The 25,919-nt window shown below is 37.3% G+C and overlaps 1 protein-coding gene across 2 annotated transcripts in view; it reads left to right on the top strand.

Annotated features, from left to right (window-relative positions):
* Positions 1-25,919, top strand: part of POU6F2 (POU class 6 homeobox 2) — a 386,759-nt gene that overhangs the window by 61,820 nt on the left and 299,020 nt on the right. The window contains exon 2 of one of the 2 annotated variants that reach the window (XM_054019075.1): positions 9,375-9,546. In XM_054019075.1, coding sequence (XP_053875050.1) covers positions 9,375-9,546 — 172 coding nt within the window. Of the gene's footprint in view, positions 1-9,374; positions 9,547-25,919 lie in introns of those variants that run through there. The other variant, XM_054019076.1, reaches the window with a different exon arrangement.

The following is a 25,919-nucleotide window of genomic DNA, read 5'->3' as shown; positions in this document are numbered from 1 at the left end:
AATACTGGTGACCTAACTTTCCCTCAGGAAAGACTAGTGCTAATCATCTCTGGATGCTTTGCAGTTCTTGATTCCAAAGGGGCAGTTCCTCAAAAACAAAGGTCAGGTGACCTAATTACTGGAGGCAGAGATAATATTCTTAATGTTGCTGGGACATAAGGAGGAGCTTTTAGTGTATGGTCTAGGATGGACTAAAGGGAGGATGAATCCAAACCCAGGAGACCTTGTGCACAGGCCACAAAAGATAAATCAATCAACCAAAAAGCAAGCAAACAAAACCCTCAAACCAAATCGCTCCACAGAGCCACCAGAATGCAATGTAAGATCACTCAAGTGAGAGTAATGCTCTGGTTTGGTACAGAGGATCATGTCTCCTAGCAGTGGCTGACCCTGAGACTATAACAGCTTGATGCTTACTCACTGTAGCCCAGTGAGAGGCATGTGCAGAGCCCATAAGGGGACTGTGAGAACATAGAAGAAGCCTGCACCCTGTCCACAAGAGCAGTCCCTGTTGAAAGGAGGCAAGACCACAAGAAAAACTCCTCTCAGCACAGAGTTCCCAGAGCAGAGAGGCAGCTGCTTGGTATGTGGGACTCAAGAAAATTGGGATAACATGGGGCACTTCAGGAATGTTGATGAGTGTGACAGTTCAAAATAATAATAGTATCTGTGGCTGTAGGCCTATGGAAGCTATGCAGGCCTCCGAGATCTGAACATTTTGACCTTGGTCCTACTAAAATGATTAGGCTCTTGCTAGCTTGGGACAGGAAGATAACCTTATGTACCTCCGGGGCGGCTCCAGGCACCAGCACAGCAAGTGCATTCCTGGGGCGGCAAGCCATGGGGGGCGGCATGTTGCTGTGAGGGTGGCAGGCAGGTGGCTTTCAGCGGCATGCCTGCAGGAGGTCCACCAGTCCCGTGGCTTCGGCAGCAATTTGGCAGTGGGGACGCAGATGGCGTGGGACTAGCGGACCTCCCACGGGCATGCCGCCAAAAGCCGCCTGCCTGCCATGCTTGGGGCGGCAAAATACATAGAGCCGCCCCTGTGTACCTCACAAGAATAATTCACTCCACAACTGGAGGAATGGAGTGGTACATACTGGGAGGAGGAAGATTAATAATTGGGATAGGGCACGACAATGCTCTCTATTCCCAAATACTGTAATTAAATAAGAAAGTGTAGCCCAGGTTACTGGAGGCCAGGTCTAGAGCTATTTCCTCTTCCTACCAAGCAGTCACTGAGAGAAGTAGTTACCTCAACTCCATAGGGACAGCATTGGAAGTAAAACATCTGGGCTATTAAGTGTATGTCAGGGCAAGTGATTCCTACAGATTGTGTGGTCCAGGATGAAGATTAGATAGGGTGTATTGTGGAGAGTGAGAAGATAGGCATGAGTTCTTTCCTCACTGGGCATCTCCGCATCTTGCTGCTCTGGAGCTGGGACCAGAGCTGTCTTCTCTAGCAAGTTAACTTTTCTCCTCAACAGTACTGCATGTTGTGGAATCACTATTCACATCTTACTCAGCATATGATGCCACTGGTATTGTCAGCTGGTTTAGGAGATTTAATATGTCTGAGTGGATTTATATTATATTTTGAACTAGAACTTAATTACTACACTTGTATTGTATTCAGGTTCTTATTTTGTGCCCACCACCATGGTATCTGAATGCATTCCAGAGCTTAGTAACATCTGTCGTGTGGGATTCTGTCTTTCACACTTACTCTCATTGGGGGGGGGGGAAGGGGTTAGGAATTGTTCTTTTTTTTTTTTTTAATGTGTGTCTGCTGTGCTTTTTATTATTGAAGGCAAGGTCAAAGTCTGTCTTGTAGTGGAACAGCACTTAAAGGGACAATGCCAAGTCAAATTTAACTCAAAGTAAATTTTTTAAAGGATTTAAAAAAGTATAAGGCCAAAAGTAATGTTTCCAAGATAATTTTCAGTAGAAACTGCATTTTTAGACAAATAAACATTCACTAGCAATCTTTGCATCCAAAATGTGCAGGATTTTACTAGTTAATGAGGACTATGAGGATTTTACTTGTTTATGAAAAAGGATTTTGCCTGGAAAAACAAAAGTGAAATGGACTCATCTATTTTCACTGACTAAGCTAAGAAAAATGGAACAAAAGAAACAAACATGATTTAGTTGGGTATTAGATCCTGCTTTGAGCAGGGCATTGGACTAGATGACCTTCTGAGGTCCCTTCCAACCCTGATATTCGATGATTCTATGATTTTAACAGCCTGAATGGTGAAAAGTAAATTAGACTTCTAAAATTTGTTCAGTTTAAATAATCTGAGATATTTTTAGCATTATGGGTACAGTTGGAAAATAAGTCCTTTAAAAATTACTTTTAACCAGACACACTACCTCCTTTAACTATAGCCAGGATGTTAGATGCACCGTTGAGCATCATCTGCAGAAAAATGACACCAAGATTGAAGCTTATAATGAGACACTTCAGAGAAAGGGGAGATGGAAAAAGGAAGAAGAAAAGAAACTTGAACATTTCCATAGTGGAGGAGACAAGAAGATAATTAATGTAAAGCCTTCAGTAGAACTAAAGAGGAGATCGTTTGAAAGGTACAATTCATATCAGAAGATGAACATGCTGGAGACATCAACATCTTACTCAAGGCACTATAAAAGGAGAGAATGGTTGAAAGTAGTTAGAGTTTTAATAAAATCAAATGTGGCTTTAAAGAGAGAGATTTGTGCCCAAGAGGGGAGGTCATAAACCCAATATCAATAATCATGCTCATTTTACAACAGGCAAAAAGTGGTTAAGGTGGTCGTGTAGAGAGAGATGAGAGAAGATAATGTTCTCTGTAGCTTTGCTGTATAAAGGAAGGATAGATAGCAAGTTGCGATTTGGGGGAGGGTGTTGAAGTTAAATAAAATTGTCGTAGAATGGGTTTTGTAGTCATAGTTTTGTAAGTGTCGGAGAAAGAATACCAGTGATAAAGTGGCAGTAGCAGACAAAACAACAGCAGGAGGTGACAATTGCAGAAGTGTCCAGTAAGAGGTGCTCTTATTTATAAAAGAATGTATCATTATGATATCTCTAGTAGTGATAAGGTGATGGCCATGATACTAGGTTGCAGGTGAATTAAGGGAAAATGAGATACTAAAAGCTTTAGTAAATTATGTCAAATACCAATTAAATTAATCTTCTCCTTAGACAACATTCATAAAATACACTCTGGTGAAAACCTTGTCAACCCAATTATCCCAATCTTGGAATAGCCTTTACTCAGGGCTATCTTCTTCAGCTGTCCTGATTAAAATACCATATAAAAATACATTCTGAAAACACTTAATGAGATAAAATAATGCATTGATTAAAATACAGGCATAAAGATTCACTGGTTTTCATATTTATTATATATTTTATTTAGAATTTGATCTTTATTTCTTAATGTTATTTAACAATTACTGTATTAAAATATTGGTGGTCCCTTCTGGCCGTAAGTTCAATGACTTGCGGTCAGAATGGTGCACCTATTTAACACCTGATAATAAACCATTTAATGTCTGAACCCCTTCCAAATTCTCATTAACTGCAATTTTAGCTATTCATGTTCCAATGAAGACATTAGTCATTGTCATTGCTAACATTATTGAGGCCTATTTTACACACAGATTTTCTGCTGGTAAAACTGGTTTGATTAGGAGTGAGATTTTTTCCCCATCAAAATATACTGGAGCAACCCCTAGTGTGGACACAATTATACAAGTTTAAAGATGCCTTATATTATGATAACTTATTCCCTTCCTATCCAGAAATAAGCTATGCTAGTATGATTGGTATACCAATGTCCATACGAGGAGGGCAGTAGTGCTTTGTATAGTTTAAGGGCTACACCTTTTGTGTATAGACATTCTTAGGTTTCCTAGGAGCTGTTGTGTCAAAATAAATAATTCTCCTGAGTATGTCCCAGACAGAACTCATTGCAGGCACAGGGCCTTAATAGAGTATATCATATTTCCTGTTATGATTACCAAGTAGTGAGATATACCTCTTTTAAAAGTATTATTTTTACATTATACCAGGTTTTAACCTAATGCCAAATATGTTTTAATTGTCATGGTTCTGGCTATTGGTTTATTAAATATAAAGTCTTTGCTGCTGCTTTTAAAACTTCTGAGGCAAACAGGGACTTCAGCTTTATTGTGGTGAGAAGTAAGACTCTAAAATAGAATAGTTTTTTGAGTAAAAGTTAATACAGATATTGTAAATTGATAGAGTTGTGTAAGTTATAAGGAAATGATAAATATTATACTCTAAAAGGATTTTTAAACTTATGAATAGAAATATAAAGCAAAATAGTTTAAAAATAAGGGCAGAATAAAGTCAAAGCAAATTTTAATATTCACCTTATTTAAAAAAAGGGAATGAGTAATACCATTAATAGTGCAGCTGTCTGTTATAGCAATATCTGGACTAAAGGGTGAAACTCATCCCAGTGGAGAGAACCTATCAAAGCCCTATATTAAGGATTTAAGTAGATCACAGTCCCATCTTTAGTCTTCTGCCTGGAGCAGGATTCACACAAAGAACATATAGTTTTCCTTCATAAGTTGTCTTTGAATACTGACCACTTTTGCTTAGTAGCTGCATCTTTACCATGGAAGTGAAGGGCCTGGCTTTTAAAATAGCAATAGAAGTTCTCCTCATTTAGAAGCAGTATTTCATGTAACTTTGCAGAGGGAAGTAATTAAAATCTTGGCATCTAATGAATGACTATATGTGATAAGTATTGCGATTTTGTATTTACAAGTCTACCATATTTCATTTGATAATTAATAAATTAGGCACATCAGCCTGTGTAAGAAGAAAATCTCTTATGAGTGGTTAAGTACAGCAGAGGTGAGGCATCTAGTGCTGGTAAAGCTATTGGAGGAATAAGCAGCCATTGAGGAAGAAAAGCAGTAGTGGGAACTGCTGAGTGCACAAAATTGGCAACAGAAAGTCATAGCATGGGGTAAGTAACAGAGAGCAATTGGGAAGTGTCATTTTAAACAGGCAGTGATCATTAGCTGTTTGGGTGTCCATGAGATGAATCCGGGATTTACATCCATATGCAAAATAAACAATGGGTATATTTTGAACAATGGGTAATTTGTTTGGGATTTTTTTTTCTTTTGGTGATTTTAGCTTTACTCTTGTGGTTATGATGATAGCAGATCTCCTCAGAAGAACTATAACCGCTTTATTCTTTACTGCCTTCTTATTCCATGTGCTAAGCACTCCATGCTGCTTCATCTTACGTTCCTGGGTTTTCCAGTTTTGTTTATGGAAAGTTACAACTTACTATATAGCATATGGTGTGTATTGTGATCTATACAATTTCCTGTGTTAGGCTGTATAGTGTAACATTATCCTGTAACCTTAAAAAGAAAAAGAATGGAAGTAACGTCCAAAGACATTTGGGAGCAAATCCTGCCTCCTCATCCAGCACGCTCCATGACTGTAAGGAATCCTGATCCACTTTGAGTGCACTGTGTGGAGCAGAATGCTGGGCCCCAGTGCATTGGACCCAGGTCCCCGTCACACCATAGATATTTTCTGTGCATGGGATCCCAGTGTTCCAAGGCACAGCCCATGGAGCTGGGGGCTTTGTGCAAACAAAGGAGGAATGGGCTGGCGGATGTGTGGCTATGGTCACTCTCCCCATGGAAAGGACAGGAGCTATAGAGGCTCCTGCAACTCTGAGGCTATAACAACAGCCATAGAGTAACTTAGGGGATGAGTTATCATCTTACCTCTCAGGCCTTAGACTTTTGCAGCACACAGTCCAATTACTGTGTATGGGAATTAGGATTTGCTTTTGTTGAATGTATTTCTTTTACTTTGATCTTGTAACAGATAACATCATAATGGTATTTAACCACCTTTAAAATCACTATGAAAGAGGCGCATTTCCATTTGATTAAATGCAGTGTGATTTGAGAACAACTTGGAGCAGAAATTATATCTGTTAATTTAAAGCAAATTTTCACATAACTCCCTTCCTGCCCTCATCGCCTCTACCCTTTTTTTCATTTAAGCCTTGTCTAGACTTATCTAAGGCCTGTGTGAAGGGTCTGCGATGGGAGCAGACCCCTGCACACCCTCTATGCTTATGGAAAAGGTCATGAATTGTGCACCAGCTGGCAAGGCCACTTCAGAGGCAAACTGGGGGCTGCACTACGGACCAGGGTAGGGGTTGTCAATTCACATTTAGACAGTCCATTGACTTTTGTTTCTAAATCTTCTGTTTTAATGATAACTATCAGAATTCTGAATATTCTGGTTAGCAATATAAATGTCTAATCTTTTTTTAAACTTACTAAATCCTTGGTCTCCAATATCTTGTGGCAATGAATTCCACAGGCTAACTATACCTTGTGTGGAAAATGATTTCCTTTCATCATTTCTGAATTTGCTACACTTCAGTTTTATTCTCTTTGTTCTTGTGAGATGAGACAGGATGAGTAATTCCTGATATACCTTCTGTCCATTATTATTTTGTATACTTTGATCACGTCCCGTCTTATATCATCTTTCTCAGGTAACAGTTCCAATCTCTTCAATCTCTCATCACACATCTCAGAGCCCCCGCTCTTTCTGCTGTAACTTTTTGAAAGGTGGTAACCAGAATGAACACATTATTCCAGGTTGAGGGTGTGCCATTGATGTACAGGGTGGGTGAAATCCTGATCCCGGTGAAGTCAATGAGAGCTTTGCCAATAACCTCAGTGGGGTCGATTTTGCCCAATGACATTATGATATTTTCCTTATTTTTCTCCATCCCACTCTTTATAAACTCAATTTGAAAATTTGATACCTCAGAACTTTCATCTGGAAAACCACTGGCTCAGTTCTCTTCCCTAAATTATTGGCAGATCAGCAGTGTGGACCTGTGGGCAACATTAGCTTGTTTCAAAAGCATTTTGATGATACATTCAAATTTTGTCCTGGATTAAACCTGTGCAACCCCACTGAACCCAGTGGGGTTGAACAGATGTAACTGAGGGCAGAATTATCGCCCAACGCTTTGAAAAAAAGTATTCTACTTCCTCAGGTGACCTTTCACTTGAGAATCAACTAAGAAATACTTTATATGGCATATAAAAATAAAAGTGCAACTGTTGTATGTAATGCAGAATAAGAATATGGTATAACTTGTACGTTTTTATAAAATTAGCAACAACAAAAAATCTATGAACTTCTGGGTTTCCTCCCCAAAAATATCTAATCCATGTTCAGATTCTTACCAGCTAATAAATACAGTAAATAAAATGTTAATAAATCACCTGCAATTTAGCCTGACAATGTGGATTGACCGCATTGATTAAATTGATTAAATTTCATATATTTACAATATGTAGACACAAGCCCAATTTATTTTCTGAAGAGTTCAAGGTAGGTATCATTGGTTTAAAAAAAAAACAATGGAGTAATGTTTGTGGTTGCTATCTGCAATAATCTAATGCTGACAGAGAGCAGTATTTTATTTAGTAATTAACAGTGTAAAGGGGAGAGAAGCTGTCATGTTGGTTCTTAAGCTGGGGAATGTGATGAAAGATGATATCTGCGATCTCATCCTTTCCACTTGTTTAGGATTGTCAGGATGAGAAATGTCAGCATTATGAAAGCTCAGCTCTGCTCTTGATATGATAAAACCCTTCAAAAGCCAGTCTTTCTCTCCCTCTCCCCCTCCTTTCTCCCTCTCCCTGCACTTGCTTTTTTATTTATCCTGTTTTGTTAGATGGCAGAAATATAATTCTTTTCTTTCTTCCTATTATAAGCCACCATTTTTGTTTTATTATATGTTTCACAACCCCTAATGCCCCACTGAAAATTACTTTGTTAAATGACAGTGTTTCAAAGCCATGAATCCTTTCCACCATTCCCTCAGAGGTTTGAAACAGTCAACAGACTGTAAAGAATAAATAATAAAAAAGTATTGATTATTTTGATGACTGTGAGATTCAATTAAGTATTAATTTTGCCCTCCAGTGGACCTATCAAGGTATTCAAAAGGGAGGATTCAGCTCAGCTAAATGCATGCTGAGTGCTTCAGCCTTAAATAGGGAGAAAATGTGTTTACCTACAGTATTTGAAGAGGAGTGCATTGATGCACAGAGTCCAATATTTAAGTGCTGTGCAAATTAAGCCCTGGTGACAGTGACATTGTTTTCAGCGATATGAGTATTGACTAAAGAAGTGCATTTGATGACAGCTTAAACTATTTGTATTGATTAACATTTTCATAGATTATCATGTGTCATATCAAATTCACTTTTCAGACATGAATACATTAAAAAAACCCATAGGCAAACATCGACCAATGTGATGATGGGACATAGGGAACATGCTAACCAACCTACTTGCACGCTGGTCACCTGTTCTCTGCATAAGAACCATTTAGGCATGAACTTTGCAATAAATAGCTGCCAGATAGCGCAACAAGGTCACTTGTTTCTTTTCTTTTTTTGCTTTTGAGTCTGGTTTCTGAGCTGTAACGATATTATACATCTTAGTTTGCAAATGGAATAATAGAGTGCACTTGGAAATAATATCTGACCCCAAAATGCCCTCTGAATGAGCTGAAGATAAAACAGATCCAAATCATCAAGAACCAATTTAACTAATATATATAATTTTTTATGGGAGTATAATGTCCCAAATACAAGAATAATTGCAAACACTGTGTGTAAGTATCTTCACTGATTTTATCTTTTAAACATTTATATCTGTATATATTGCTTTTTAAAAATGTGTTTAGGGGCTTTTGGAGCACAGTATCCCAAAAGCAGGAATAGTTAGAACAAATATATCTGTATTGAATGTATATGCTAAAATGGCTATTTGTTGCTTTGTATTTTCACTGAAACATTGGAGTGATGAACATTGTTGTGTATGATTTGGTTAATGCTATTCAAGTGAGGATGCTTCTTGAAATCTCTCGGGAGCATACACCAGGTGCTACTCTTCTGTGTTGTTGAAGCACACTTGCAGCGATTTTATTTTCTTACCACGTTAAGGAAGGAGGGAGGTGTAAAAACATACACAAAAAAACAACAAAACCACATCCCACAATTAAAGCTGTGTTGCTTATGTTGCTTTCATAGAAGTTTTTCTCCAAAGCATCCTGAATCTCTCACATGCTAGTTGAGCTTTAATAGGGTGGGGAGTAATGGAAAACTCATTGGATCTGTAATAGCTCTTCACTTGACTGCAGCCAGCAATAACAGCAGGAGCAGCAAGAGATAAGAGAGTGTGTGTGTGAGAGAGAGAGAGGGGGGAGTGGGAGAGACTATACGCGCACCAAAGCTGCCACTTTTTCCCCCCTCATTCTTTTTTCCCCCCCCCATCCTAGGATCCAATGATAGCTGGACAAGTCAGTAAGCCCTTGCTGTCACTGCGGAGTGAAATGAATGCAGAGTTGAGAGGTGAGGACAAGGCAGCTACTTCAGACAACGAGCTGAATGAGCCCTTGCTTGCGCCTGTGGAATCAAATGACAGCGAGGACACTCCCAGCAAGCTCTTCGGTAAGTCAGTCTAGGTATTTCATTTCAGTGTTACCAGTGTTATCATTTCAGCAATTCCCCCCCCCCCTTTATTTTATTCGCTTAATTTTCTTGTAATACCAGGGAGTAGCTTGGAGTCTGCAGGTGTACAGCCATATGCTCTGACTTTCAACTGGGTAACAGAATGACAGCATCATGTCCTGAAAACTTTTGTCAACAATGAACTTATTCCATGCAAGTTGTAGGCATTGTATATTTTCTCTTGCTTAAGGGTCTCTAATATAAACACAAATAAACGATCCTGCTTGGTTGTGATTTTTTATTAACATTTATTGCCTAAGTATTGACTCCAGAACTTCAGTTTCTCACAGTCCCTTCTGAGGATGAAGTATACTAAAGAGTGTCATTATATCTAGTAAAGTGAAAGCTAAAAGAAAAGAGAACTGAAAATTGTCCATAGAAAACATTGTGCATTAAGCAAACAAAGGATGCATTGAGGATTGCTTTCAGGTATAATATTTTCACAATTGAAATTAGAACTAAAATTTTGCTTCCAAAGGTTATAGAGGGAGAAAATACATTTTTACACTGTATCTTATGACTTTTAATGAAAACACAGCCTTTCAGGTGTATTTGTTTCATATCCAAAACAAGAGCAGTGAGAGTGGCATTCCAGAATAGACATCTGTCATTCAAACAGATGACACCCTGTAAGCCAACTCAAGCAACTGTGATCTCTAATCAGAAAAGGGAGCGGAGTAGTAGAGGCGCATGCTTGAGTGATAGATGTTGATAGATGTCTGTGCTGGAGCAGCACTACATGGTACATAGTGACATTTTGGTTTTAGAGCAATTGCTCCTGAAAGAGTTCCTTTTAATTATATCCATTTGTGACTATATAAAATTCTTAGATGGAATGGAGTGCATTCTTACATTTTACAAATTCTCACAGCTGGAACTTTAAGGGGAAAAGATTTTGTTTACAAGGAAATGCAGTTTTGAGAGAGAGATCTCATTTTCTGAGATTCAAGTTTTGATTTCATGATCTGTACTGAATCTGTAGCAATGTTCAGATGTCTATACCCTAGATCTAATAGGAAAAACTGCAAAATGATTTTTACAAAAAGTATGTGCAATTTTCTTTTAAGAAGGTGTCCTTTCATATTATTAGAAGCTACACATATTCTACAGAATGTTTTACTGAGTAACTTAATTCAGGAGAGGGTGAAATAAAATGTGAAGATTTAATTTCTAGAATACAGTAGTGACCACTATGGAATATAATCACACAGTTTTAAGCCACCCCCCTCCTCAATATATATATATTGGAAAACAGAATTTCCATTAGCAATTTGAATGTTCAAATTCCATATAATAATCATTTTAGTCCATTTCATCAAGAGAAGAATTGTGATGTCTAAAATTCAGAGGGCTAATACTTGTGTGTGGTGATCTAAATATCTTAAAGAATGTTCATGTATTTTATTTGATCAGGTGTTTAGGTGGCAAGAGATTAATATAAAATATCTCAAGGTATGACAACATCCTGAACATTTGTACTTAACCTGAGACTACCAATATGTCTTTACAGTCTGGTTTTGTTCAGTTATGTTATATGTTTTACATTAGATAAGTTTTATAATAAAGTGTGGGATGTCCCTGAGTTGTTGTCATTTTTGCATGTTTAAATACCATTGTAGAGCACCTAAGTAGTTTCCTTATAGTTTCTGTGTAGGATAAAAATAATGTGCCGTGATCTTTTTTCCTTTTGGATTGTAAATTATTAATTTTGCTTAGCCGCAAACCATAATGAAAAAGATGCAAGTGAACGTACTGTGCATGAGTACTTATTTGTGAGTTTAAGGTGTCTGCTACTCTGCTTTCAGACTTCTAACAAGGTATCACCAAAGTAAATCATAGTAGAAGCAAATAGTTTCACTACCTCAAAGTGAACTGTGTAGCATTTATCTGGGTTTTCCCTTCAAGCAGTAACCTTTACCAATGAGTTGTTGTTGCTTTGGGAATGTAAAAGACAGGACAATGGGACTATTCAGCAGGATGAAACTGGATGAACTTATTTAAAATAAAGACACTTAGGAATTATTCAGCTGATGTAATACAGTTTATTAAGTGATTCAGTGTTTAATTGCTTTCTTTGAAAAATATGACACACAAAATATAGTGCTATTCTAGAGCAGCTTCTCTGTTTAGAAATTTGAATGGCATGTTAGGAATGCACACTTTGGGCCTTACTTTGCAGTCTCTTATATTCTGGGTGTATATGATTTGCATAAATTGATTCAAAAAGTAGTATTATTTCTCCGATAATTTTCTTTCGTATGAAACAAGATTAGCATTCCCTGAGTTTCTTATCTAGCATTTGGTACACATTGTGGGACATTTGCCAAATACCTGGTAAGGAGGAGCATTTTAACAAGTGAGGGGAGGAGACTGGCCCATAGATGAAAGTTACACAGACGGTCTTCTTCAAATTTTGAAATAATTGTGTGTACTAGCTTACTTCGAATGACCAGCATTTGATTTTCCCATGTCTTGCTAAACTTAGCTGCATTTCCTGGGTCATATTTTCATACAGAGTAACTGATTTTATAATAGTTTGAATAGATCAGGCACAAATAGTGTTTTCCTCAGCATCAGGTATGAATGTCTCTACTTGCCACCTAGTTTTCTTTTGACAGACATGTTTGTTGTTGTTATTATTATTATTATAAGTACCTGCATCCTTCAAGAATGTTTCAGAAAATGCACACCCCATTTTCTACAGTATCTAGGGATGGAATAATGGGGATGAGATACCTGTGGCCTGCACACATACGCTTTCTCTCTCTCTCGCTCGTTCACTCTCTCTGTCTCCTTATTGCACACTCTCTCTCTCTTTCTTTCTCTCTCCTTATTATAGTATCTCACAGTAATGGAGAAACGGATATTCATATCTTGTTTTGCTAGAGCACAGAGTAACTAGTATTAGAAATGACTCTTTTCCAGCAGCAAGTTCAGTTTCAGGTGGTGAAGATACAGGATTAAGATTGACTATACTAATTTTTGGCATGTGAAGGATGGTGAATTTTTGGCCTAATCCTATCTCCTAAATGTATACTTCACCACCAGTGGCAGAGGAGGTGAAGGCATCAGCTTTTCAGACACTAGGAGCACAAGTCTGACTAGAGGCAGCTTTCCCACAAATCTTAAGCAATTCCAGTCTAAAACTCTGAGCCAGGTCCTTAACTGGTGTACCTCCTAATTTATAGCGGCTGAGATATGGCCCTTTGTCTTTATGAGAGAGTATCCCCTTAAAGTCGTGATCAAAGCGGTTAATACTAATGCCATTGCTTTTTTGTTTGTTTTTAGAAATCAAAGTCTGTTCTGTAATCTTTCGATATTGTCTGTCTTGCCTAAACTGGACCTCATAGGCTTATGTATCTATGGACTTCTGACATCTTTAGAGAATACTTTTATGCAAAACTTTAAATGTTTGAATCATGCTAAGCAACAGTGGGAAAACAAGATAAGAGATGCTGCTGCAAGTGCAAAATGTCAGAAAAGGACTTTAGTGTTCTGTAACATATTACATCAGAGGTAACATTTTGCTTAACTTGCAGAGTTATAAAAGCTATAGTATACTTATGAGATATAAATCCAGATTGCGTTGAGTAACATGAGATCAGGTAATTGTGTATGCTATTAAGTGGCATATTATTTAATCTTGTAAATATTGGAGAAGAGTTATCTCCTATTTCAATCATGACTCCATTATGTTAAGAGCCAAATAGAAGCATAGACTGTTTAGTAAGTCATTGACTTTCTTGGTAGAGTGCTGTCCTAAATCAAGTAGGTTTATGTTGCACTGTGCTCCAAATTAATGACACAGGGCCAAATCCTAGAGTCCTTACTAGAGGAAGCTCCCATTGATGTTGATAGGAATTTTGCCTTAGTAAGGACTGAATAAGTACTAGAGGATTAGATTCGAAATTATTTAAATCCTGCAAGATGTTCATTCAATATCTTGATGACCTCTGTACAATGTTTAAATCCATCTGATAAAAGCCTGATAATGCGGAATAAAAACTTAATTATTAGCATTATACAGTTTCAATAGTTGGTATAGAGAGGAGTTGGGGGAAGCAATATGTACTGCACATAAAATAATATGTACAGGGTTGATTCAACTCCATGAAAGCCATTGGTAGTCACTTTGTGGACTTCCTGTAACACAGAGCCTAATCCAAGTTCCATTGAAGTCCATGGAGTGATTGCTATTGGCCTTCATGGAGTTGGATCAAGCCCTTAATGGGCCAGATTCATTCCTGGTGTAACTCGGTTGCTGATAAAGAAGATACAGCAGGGACGCATTTACAGCACATTAAGATCACTTACTCAAATATAAAAATTTAATCATTTTGGGCCTGCTCATGTGTTTTTACACACCCTAAACTTTCTGTGAAATTAGAGATTTTGCATGGAATGCAAGATCAAGCCTAATGTTCATTTAGCATAAATGTTGCTTATTTAATTTTGCAGCATTGCAGGATGGATTGCCAACATTTCTTCTGCTGGCAACACTTCCTTCTGTTCAAGTTAAATCTCAGGCTTGCTTTGCATATATATGTGTGTGTGTGTGTGTGTGTGTGTGTGTGTGTGTGTGTGTGTGTGTGTGTGTGTGTGTTTGTTAATTTCCCATTTTTAAATACTGAAAATCAGTTTTGACATTTTGGTATCCTTTACAGTATAATTATGCAGAGTTTAGAATTTTCTACATTTTTGCTTGTGTGTGACAGTGTTCTTGTGAAGCAGGATAGAAGTTAGAACAGTAATTTTGCTTTGCTAGAAAATCCACTGTATATCTCTCTTCTCAGAGCCTCTTTTGCAGAAAAAACATTCATTATGTGATTTATTTTTTAAATTGTCATCCAGGTTGGCCTGATTAGAATTTATGGCACAAAAGTCATTTCAGATACAAAGGATGAAAGCCTAAATTGTCTTTCACTCCTTGAGACAGTGGCCTCTGCAGGTCAGAGCAGAGGTCATTGTGAGGAAGCTCACATTAGAGTCATTAATATGGTACCCAGCCTGTAGATAAATTGCAACCTTCACTCTAGCATCACCCTTTGAATCATTATATATATGAGTCCATCTCAATATTTCTACTGGAACCCCTCTTTATAAAGGGGATTTAAAACCCGATCAGAAGATATACATGCACACAGAACCTTGGCCTACGAAGGTTTCAGTCCAGAAGGATTTTTTTTTGCAAGTTTCAGAAAGATTCATTTGACAAATTTGATGTGTTAAGAGTGCCAAAAAAAGTATAGCGTATGTTTTCTTAAGTGAAAATTTCTGTTCTCATAGGTCAGATTATCGGCCAGATCCTATCAATATTAAAAGTATAGCCTTATTTCAAGCAACCCAACCATTTGAAAATTATTTACTCTGCATTTATAGGTTTCTCCTCAATTAATATTGTTTTATTCTACAGTGTGGATTGATGCCTTTTGTGATAAGGCATTGTGTCAAATATTCATGCAATTATTAAAGTATATGGGCCCAATCCTGCAAACACGTGTGTGTGTGTGTGTGTGTGGCCATCTTTATTAACACAAGGAGTCCCAGTGATGTTAATGGGACTATTTACATGAGAAAAGTTAATGGTGTGGATGTTTGCAGGATTGGGCCATAACATAGGGTCAAAAATCTTCTCTCTAAAACATACCTTAATATGATTTTTTGATCAAATAATGAACATTTCTAAAAAGAATGGCTTAAAACTGTATTGAAGGGACAGACAAGATTAGTTTTAAAGAATATATTGGACAAGTACATATATAGACAGTTCTTTAAACATATGTTTTAAAAGCAGTCATGGAGTTTTAATTTTAAAAATAATAGATTTATGGTGTATTAATTTTATCTTTAAATAATGTTCATGTTCTGACTCTGGCTACTACACTCCCTTGATTTGTGGTGGTGTGCCCACTGATGTCAGTGAGGGGTTGCGTATATGAACACAGTGTATGCCCATTAAAACCTAATGAAACTATTAAGGCTATTAAAACCCTGAGGAGGAGGAAATCATGAAAATCCATCCTTAACTCATCCTTGGTATTTCCAGAAGCTCAAGCAGGGACTGTACCTACAACTGTACTTAATGCTATAAAAAAAAAAAAAAAGGCAGATTTTGATGTGATAGTGCCTGATCCTGCTCTCCTTAGGTCCAATAGAAGCAGGATTGGGCTCATTAAGAACAAATGTTTCAGCCTTAATCATTAATTCCCTTGATTTTATGGATACAGATCATCCCCTTATTGCTCTTTGGATATGTCTGTCCATAACATCACTTTTGAGAGAAAAAGAGTAATTAAATTTTTAACAGGAAATGTTTATAATCCTAATGGATTAATAATACTGTGCTGTTAAACTTTTGTGAGCTGAGGTTTGTACATGTCATCTGTGTTTGTGAATCATGGTTCACATAATTATAATGTGTTTATGTACATCGTGCAATTAATTACTGGGAAAAAGGACTAAGGTGTATAAACTTTAACCATAGATTGTAGCTTGAATGACTTTATATCTTGAAATGCTTCATTCTTAATTAGTTGCTTTTTTTTCATTTTGGCTTTTTGCCTTTTTGAAAAAAATTAATACCAAACAAATTTGTTCCTTTAAAAAGTGGCTTAAGTGGCTGGCTGTTTCAAAGGGAATTTGGTAGTTACTAGACAGTAAACAGATAATTTGTGAGAGAACTGGTATTTCCTTTGATTGAGAACCTTGCCGGTTTATGTTTGGAGATTAATAATACATCAGACATTCACACATTAAAAAGAAGCAGACGTGATGAAGGAAAGGAAAGAGAATTTGATGTTTCTGTTGGACTTCTTATGATTATTCAAGTCCTCCATGGGAATGAGCAATCCAGCCAGAGGAGAGGTCATGTTTGCCCAAATGTACAGATGGCACCACTTAACACCCCTCTTGATTTTCCTATGCTAAAGAAAAAGATAGCAAAATGTTTATACCAAACTGGCACCCTGTCAGGGGGCAAGCTGTATAAAGTTTCCTGCTGTCAGGTTAATAATTTTTTTTAAAATATCCAAAGGCAGAGAAAGCTGTAGGAAGCTCATAGTAACAGTTGCCACTGTCCTGTGGATCATTTTTCTCTTTAAAATCCTGTGTAGTCCTGGATTTTTCTTGTTGTGTTCTCTGCCTAGGTTTTGTTCTTTCCTGACACACTTGTGGGCTCTTCTTTGTTTTAATTTTTTTCCCTTGGCAAGCTTTTTTCCTTGTGACTTCCCCCCCCCCTCTTTTGTAGGGGGTCAGAGGGTAGGGAAGATTGTCTCTTTTTTTGCCTTTACTGTAAATATATTTTCAGGCTCAGTCGTTATACTTTGACTGGCTCCAAAAATAATTTCTAAAGAGATCAGTGGTGTAAATGACAAAATTACATTAAAAATAAAAGCTAAATCACAACATGAGCAATAAGTAAAGAGCAAATGAGAATTAAAAATTTATTTCCTTCACTATTAATTTGTGGTTTTCAACAGGGATATCACTTCTAAAAAAGGAAAGCTGAGCGAAAATGGATTTATAATTGTTAATGTAAATTCCTATTTTCTCTCTTTTGCTGTATAGAAGTCAGATTCAATAACAATATGAAACAAGGGCAGATTTGTACTGTGACATCTCCTGCTCTATGTTGTGAAACTGTTTTGACGCTATCAGAAGCAGGACTAAGCCCTTTTAGTTTGAAAGCGGAGGTCATCTAGAGAAGAATAGTACTATATCCAGTCTGGCTAAAGAAAGCTTGCCCTTCTCAGAGAGATTGAAATTGGGTTTGCTTTGTAAGTATTCCAAGGATATAGGTATCCGCCTAATCAAGATACAACCCTCTGAACATGTTTATTTAACATTAAGCTACCACTTGTCTATTCTTAAATGTGGTGTGAATTTCCGTTTTTATTTTTGAATTTGTAGAGGGAAGAATTTTTTATCAGATGTCCTTTACTCTCTGAAAGGCAAACTATCATTTTAGATCCTGAATGGTTTATAACTGTAGCAAGAAAAATGCTACAATGGAAAGAATAAATCCCTGAAAGCCACACCAAGAAAATAAATTTCTATTGAATGTAATATAAACAAAATTATTAGTTACTGTGACCAGAATATCATTTAAACATGATTTTTAAAACACAATGTAGTATAAAACACAATGATGGTTGAAATGTTATACATAGCAAACAGGAAATTAAAATTCAATATTCATTAGTAAAACAATATTAATTATCACAGTTATCTAGTGTTATAGCTGAAGGCGGCAAAAGTGTTTTTTTAAAGACTATAGGAGGAAATAGTTCAACAAAATTGTATTTAGTGGAATTTATAGTTATTTCAATAGTAACTTTAAAAATACTCTAATGCTTCAGTTCAGATTGCTATTATTAATAGTGCTATTTAAGTAATTTACCCTTCTCACTACATTCAGTATATCTCAGATGAACCCACTTTTTGAATCTCTTACATGCTTTTTAAGATACTAACTAAAACATTATTAACAGTGAGTCAATCCTGCTCCAATTGAAGACAGTGGGAAAGTTCCGCTTGCCTATACTGGAAGAGGATCTAGCCCATTAAGATTGTGGCAAAGGTGACAACAGCCAAGAAATACAAAGTTGAGACTGACTCAATCCTGTAAAAACAAAGCAAAACCTCTCTCTTTCCCTTTCCACTTTATTCCCCTCTTTCTTGTCCCTCCTCTCTCTCTCCGTCCTCATTTTGTGTGTGTCTGTGTGTGTGTATGTGTGTGTGTGTGTGTATGTGTGTATATGCATACATATATAATATAGAGTGTGTGCATGCATATGACCCATACATAGGCCAAATTCTTCCCTCACTGTCATCCTGTCTAAACCCAGTGATTTCAGTGGATTTTGCCTGTTACTGAAAAGTACTATAATTTTTCATATATTTAGAGGGGCATATGAAACTCACATTATTCAGTTGAGAAACTGGAACTACTTCGTGGTAAATATGTCTTGAGGCATTTTTTAATATACTAGCATTAAGTTTTTATAATTATCTCTAGATATTGCATAATATTTACCAGAGAGGAAGAAAGATCATTCAGATTCACTCTAACCTCTTGAGTAAATACCTCTCTGGACAGTTTTTATTTTTTATTTTGCAAGTAATAGGTAAGAAATACATATATTTCGTATAGAGAGACAGTGTTTGCTCAAGAATTTGAGTAAAGATAGGAAGCCAAATCCTGCAAGCTCACACAAGAGCAGTCATTACATACACAGGTAGTTACATTAACTTCAGTGGGACTTGCTCATGTGAGTAAATGTATCTCAGCCCTGGCTCATATTTAGCCAGTGTTAATGTGCTGTACACAGACTTTTATATTTTTTTATAATTTTGACAGATGATATCAATGTTTGGTTTTAAAAAAAATTATTTTTAATCAATTTAAAATTTCACAGTTGTGGGAAATTAGGAGGTGGCAGACAATTACAGAATTACATTGAAATTCAAAAGATTAAAGCTTTATAACAGTTAAAAACACAAATTGTCAACATCACATGTCAAAAGATACCTGGTAAATAGCCTTAAATCAAACTCTAAGAAGTTCTCAAGCAGCATTTTTCTTACTTTGCTTATCTGTAAATTTCAATGATAAATGAAAATAACTTTGGTTTGCATGTGCATCTTGACATTGATGTTTATCAATAAAAATCTAACCTTTCCAAGCCTAGGTATATATATTTACACATTTTTGAACCTTTTGGTTTTTTAACCAAATAGGCTAGCATTTATGCATGTTAAAATCTATAATAAAATGTGTTTTATTTAGTCAGTACATTGTAGCAGCAATGTTCTGGTCTCTTGTGTAGGTATGTTCTAATGAGGTAATCTGGTCCTGCCTGCAATAATTCACAATTGCAAAACATCCATTGACTTGAATGGGAACAGGATCTGTCCCATTGCGTGGCGGAAATTATATATAATATCAGAAATGATATTATCCTTGGCAAAAGATAAAACTTGTTTATAACATAATAGAGTTTGTGGTATGGGGAGAGCAGATATATCTGATTTTAATAACTAAACTTTTTAAAATAATTAATGACTTCAGGATAAGTGTTGTGGAAGCAAAACTTCATTGCAAAATGAACAGTGATCGAGGCGAAAATGAGAAAATGTCCCATCTCAAAAGTGCTTGTAAATGTGCAGGCTTGGTATTTCTCCTCCTTTCTTATACTTGCTTGCATCTCATAATATTTGGGACTGCAAGCCACAAATTTCTCCAAAGGAAGAATAAAATTTACAACTGGAAAAATCTTGAAAATGGAAATATTTCATCTTTTGTTATTTTTTCTAGTCCCATTTATTTGATCTGTTTAGTACACATATACGCACAGTATATACATTTAATCATGGAACACATCCACATGAGTCATTTCAATCTTTTTCGTATGACAAGTAGGAAGGAAATTCTTGTGTTGCTCTGTTTTATAGGATTTGATGCATCACTTTCAGACTTTTCCTATTTTAGCTGCCTGGATACAGAACACTGAACAACCTTCTCAAAACAGTCACTGACCAAAAAACCCCCAAAACTTTCAATCAGTTGGTACTACTAGCTCTTTGCTGTGTCTTTGGTTTAACGAGATAAAGAATAAAAGAGAAGGGCCAGATGAAGCAAACCCTTTCCTTGTCTGAGAAGTCCTATTTATCACATGAGTAAGGATTGCAGCATTCCTCTGTAAGGCCCTGCACAGCTGAGGTGTTGGATTTTGGAGCTGAGTGCTCTCAGGCTCTAGTTGTTTCATGTGAGTTGAGGACAGTTCATGTCTCTTGGGCGGTGCTTTTCACCTTTCAGGATCACTGCCTGTGGGACAGATTCTCAGCTGGTGTAAATTGTCATCATTCTATTGAAGTCGCAGTTTACATCAATTGAGGATTTGTCACCTATTTTTAGACTTAATCCAACTGCTAGTGAAGTCTGTGACAAAATTCCACTGGCTTCAACAGGAGCAGAATTTAACAGTTGAAAAAAAAGTTTGTGTAACCCACTGCAACCTTGTCTCCTTCACTTCTTTTCATGGAACTCTTTGGTTCATACTATAGGACTATTCAAAGCTGCTCCAGTTCAAAACAAGCTAAAACTGATAACAACTATTTAGTTTGCCTAAAAGTAAGCTTACTGCTGTTTTGTTTTGTTTAGTGTTTGTCTGATGTTTCTGATGGTTGTAATAGGTTGTAACAAGAGTTGTATGTCTTGTCATCTGTAGTGTATCAATATGGTTTTATAATGATACAATAACCTGAACCCTGTAACAGTTTATGAGCCATTTAGAATTCTTATGGATTCACAGAGGGACAGAGGCCTGAAAAAAAGAACTTGACTGCTTTTGCAAAACTGGTTCTGTGACAGGAAAAATTAGCATGCCTGTGATTTAATTGCTAAGGAATCATATTGATCTGATTTGTCATTAAACTTTTAAGTTTAAAAACATCAAGCTGGGTGGAGGAACAAAAAATAGTGATGTAAGGATCTGGAATGTACAGGTAAACTGTACCATACTACCACTGATATTGATTTGTTATGATTAATAAATATGTTTGTATGCATTATCCATGTACTGTATCCATAATAGTGCTTTTTTTAGGGCAGAAGAAAATTGCTTGTTCTTCTTTATTTTTCATTGACTATTTTAGTCAATGATAAATAAAGAACTTTAGCAGCAATCTGAAGCCAGTGAAGGCAAGACCTGAAAACAGAAACTGTAGGAAATAAAAGTCATGAATAGCAATGTGGCAATATATACACACAAAAATCTCAGTCATCTTAACATTTGTAATGGTGCTAATTTCCAAGTGCTTTTTAAAATATGCTTCCACATGAGCTCTCAAAACCCATAAAAGCCTGGCATGTAAAGTAAATTGTTTGTCACTTGCTGACGACCTGCCATATTTATTGTCAGGAGAAATGGACATTAGTTGGAAAAGCAGTTGTTAAAGGCCAAACAATTTTTAAAGATGGCAAAGATGTGCAAGGGTTTTCCTTTTTCTAACAATGAGCCACCCCTTCAGACATCAAAAGACAAGATAATAAGACACTTCAAGCACAATTCAAGATTATATTCAACATCTAAAGGCTCATCTCTTGTCAGTTTGCATTTACTCTCCCAGGGATGTGATGCTTCTATCATCATTCTGTCAAGAGGAGTCTGGCAAAAGCGATGAGGGGCCCTCATTTCACACACTTAGTGTTTTTTATCAAATAGCCTTCGCTCATTCTGATTCAGCCAAAATGGAGGGATAATTTGAAGAAGGTCATGCACAAGTACAAAAATCTTCTATTGATTTGTGTGATTAGGAGGCATTAAAATTGCACGTTTATGTTAGTTTCCAAGATGTTTTGTCAGTTTATTTAGCAATACACTTTTGCAGCATTAAAAAAGTGATTTTTTTAAAGTGCTAAATGAGTTTGCACAAAATAAACACACATTTGAATATTCAGCAAAAAACATTTTAAAGTTAGCTTTCTTTTTAAAAAAAAAAAGTCATGGTTAAAATAGATTTAAAATACAACCATACCTGATTATTGTCTTTGTTGTAGAAGAAGCATTTATACAGGGGAAAAAAATATCAGTTGTTTAGATACTGCACAAATGTAGGGCTTGTGTCCTGGCCCCATTGAAATCAACAGGCGTTCAGAGGAGCCAAGATTTCACTCTAGAAGTCAAAGGGAGTTTTGCTTGAGTAAGGACTGCAGATGTAGGTCCTGTATGGCATATGCACAATATATATAAAGGGAGACCTTTCAAAACATGTTAAGACACACTTTTGTGTAATACAATAGTAATCTATATGATAGTTGAATACAGATGATACAATTTTAAACATATGTGAAGGCTCTGATCCTGCATACAGATGTTCTCATCGAGTCCCACTTTCTTTGTCAGCTCTCTGCACCTGTGTGCTTTCACTAGCATATCACTGTGCAGAATTGAGCCGAAGTGAAGATTTATATTATAGCTACTATGGGCCGGATCCTCAGCTGGTGTAAGTTTTCATAGCTCCACTGAAATCAAAGTAGCTATGATAACTTACACTAGTTAAAGATCTGCCCCCTAAAGGTCTGTCTATACTGCAGTTAAACACCCAAGGCTGGTCCATGTCAGCTGACTTGGACTCATGGGGCTCAGGGTTGGGGGCTTTTTAACTGTGAGGTAGATGTTCAGGCTCAGGCTGGAGCTCAGGCTCTGGAACCCCATAAGGGGGAGAGTCCCAGAGCCCAGGCTCCAGCCCAAGCCCAAATGTCTACACCACAATTAAACAGCCCCGTAGTCTGAGCCCCGCAAGCCCGAGTCAACTGATACGGGTCACCTATGAGTGTTTAATAGTAGTATGGACATATCCTAAGTGTTTGACAGTTTGTTCTGTAAACATACAATATGACACTATATTTGGTTATTCGCAACACCTGTTGCAGTTCATTAATTTTTTTTTCCGTTTCTGTTTTTCTTGAGGGAAGAGATACCCCACACAAACACAGCAGCTGTTTTCTGGTTCCTGTTTTATAGGGGTTACTAATTACCATATGAGACCATTTGAAGAGCAAGTTGTTTAGTCTTAGTAAAATATTGTTTGTAGCAATTTGTTACGTTGTCTTTGTGTTCTCAGATAAATAGTGCTCTGCTTAAAAAAACAAAAATCACTGTTTACCTGATTCTGCACTCCATGGTCAAAAATTCTACTGAAGTCAGTGGGCCAAATCCTGCCCACATGTGCTACCTATCTATAGTCTCTGGAGGTTGCCCAAAGTTAACAGAGGTCCCTTAGAATTTTGTCTGTGTAAAGGAGAGTAAGCACCTGCAAAAGGTGAAGGATATTAAATCAGTTTAAAATGAACAAGCAAAGCAACTGTTCAGGCTCCTTAGATTTTCAGGCTAAACAATAATGTTGGAAGCTCAGTGGGCTTTTTCTTTTTTTCCCTTTCTTGTTGGATGTCATGAATGAAACTTTTCTGAGGATTTCTTTATGGTGTGTATTATATTCATGTCATCTTAGATCTCGATGCCTCTCATTTCAGAACTTCAGTGCTCATTTTGTTAGGAATATGAGGAACTGACAAGGAGAGGCATAAGTGGTGTGAAACTGGTTTCCTCATTTCTGGCTTGTTTCAGATTTAAACAACAACAAAGATAAAAGCGCCAGTTCCTGCAGTCATTATGAGTTTTGCCTGAGACAGGCTACAGGATACAAGCCAGCACTTCATGGACTGGATCACGCAAGGGACTGAGCGCCCTCAGCTCCTGTTGAAATCAATTGGAGTTGAGGGTGTTTAGCATCTTGCATGGTGAGGAAACCAATTGGTGTGTTGTTAAATTTGTCAGAAATTTCTGCTTATCATCCATCTCTTTAGTGCTGTGGGATACTGAGCCAGGTGCTATGAACAAGCATTCAGTCGGCCGTATGGAAGAATTCTCCTGTACTGTTTGCCTTTTCGCAACACTGAAAGAAAAGCTAGACTGAAATAGTGTTGCAGTCCAAAAGTTTTTACCGGGCAGGGAGCCTCAAGGGATTCAGGAAGCTGTGAACAAATTGCCAAAAAACTAGGAGGAATCACTACTAACCTGTTGGCAAGTTACATTGACTACTTCCACATGAAATGGTACAGTACTTATGCTGTAATACAAAGTGACTTTTCAAAGGAACGTACCATTCTATTTATATGTGTATATAATAAATATATTATTTCCTTATGCCTATATTGTCTGGTAGTTGTAAAACTTCAGTTTATATACAGACATGTTCATTATATCAACCACCCACCGCCCAATCTATTATGTCTTGTGTATACAAAAGTGCAGATAGCCATCAGAGAAGCCTTACCACTTTCCTTATGTACGGGTTTGCCCATTTATGTAACTCCCTTTCTCTCTACTAAATTATTCTTGGTGTGATTTCTCTGTAGCTGGTTTAATGTTAATGGTACTCTCTGTCCATCTGTTTCATTTTGCTGAGCTCAGATTTAGCTCTAGTCCACAGACAGGTTAGCACAACAGTTTTTAAACTTTTTTAGCTGAAACCCCACCCATCCCTTTGAGTTATAATTTTTGGTTGCACCACCTGAACTCAGACAAAAATAGACACATCCAAAAGTATGCTTGATAGTCTAATCATAAATCTAACAGAGACTTGGACACAACTTTAATTAAATTACCTACACCTGTAAGTTTCATATACACAGATACTTACCAATGGTAAAGCCCTGTCTTTCTCACCAGCAGGCTGCTTCTACCTTACAGCCAGGCTGCATCACCAGGGCAAGGCCAATACCTGCCCCTCTCCCCTTGAGTTTTCAGGGTGCGGGAAGGTGTATGTGATGATCTCTGAGGGCGGAGCCAGTGCTGGGTGCCAAGGCTGCCAGGAGCAGAAATCGACACGTCTGCAGTGGATGTTGACACTGACTCACTGGGTGAGTGGCCCACTGAGGTGAGTTGGGGGAGGAAGGGGTGCTCTCTCCCCACCCCCATGGGGGCTGGCCTGGGCCCTGCTGTGCAGGGCTGGCACAAGCACCTGATGTTGCCGCTTCCCACCCCCCCAAATGTTCTCTATGTCTCCATATGGGGGGTGGGGGGTGGGCACACCCCACAGGTTGAAAACCTCTGGGCTAGTCTCTCCTAGAAGAACGCTTGATATTCTCTGCACAGGACTCTTATTGTCATAGTGTTAAGGAATTTTGTGCAAAGTCTGAAGGGAAAATATGACCCAAGGGCAGCAAGGATGAAATAGTGCTGGGTCAACACTATAGCAAACCAATGCAAAGCTGAGCTATATAAAAAGTTTGTATTTCTCAAATAGAAGTTTAATCTCCAACTGGACAGGATTTATTTGTTGATCCCTTTCACGCTCTGGATAGTTCAGTCTCATTTCTTTGTGACCTTTGTCAACTGGGGATCTTTTCTGAGGCTCAGGTACCATTTTTGAAACAGCCTTTCCATTTACATTATTTCTGATTAAGTTGTCCCCTATATTTGTGTTCATTAAGTGCCAGATCCTGCAGCATTGAATTTAGAAGAGTTTTGTTACTGAGTCAGTGGAAAAAGAATTGGGACCTACAAATTGTGTACTGAATCTTTCCTGTGATGGACTTCCATGCTTTTATTAGATTCCACTTTGTTATGTCCAGTGGTTGATCTAGGAACCTCTACTATGAGGAGTTTTTAAACCTTGTAGCTTGTGAATTGTCCGAAATTGTTGTTGGGCTTAATTAGCTAAACTGGTCTGTGAAAGTCTTTTTTCAGAGGCATATTGAGATGAGTTCCCGGGGAAAGTTCCCTTGAATGATATTGGAAGTACTCACT

The sequence above is a fragment of the Malaclemys terrapin genome, chromosome 2 (genome assembly GCF_027887155.1).
Source record: "Malaclemys terrapin pileata isolate rMalTer1 chromosome 2, rMalTer1.hap1, whole genome shotgun sequence".
In the NCBI taxonomy this organism is placed as follows: Eukaryota; Metazoa; Chordata; order Testudines; family Emydidae; genus Malaclemys; species Malaclemys terrapin.
Note: the sequence above shows the minus strand (reverse complement) of the source record. Positions and strands in the feature narration are given on the sequence as shown.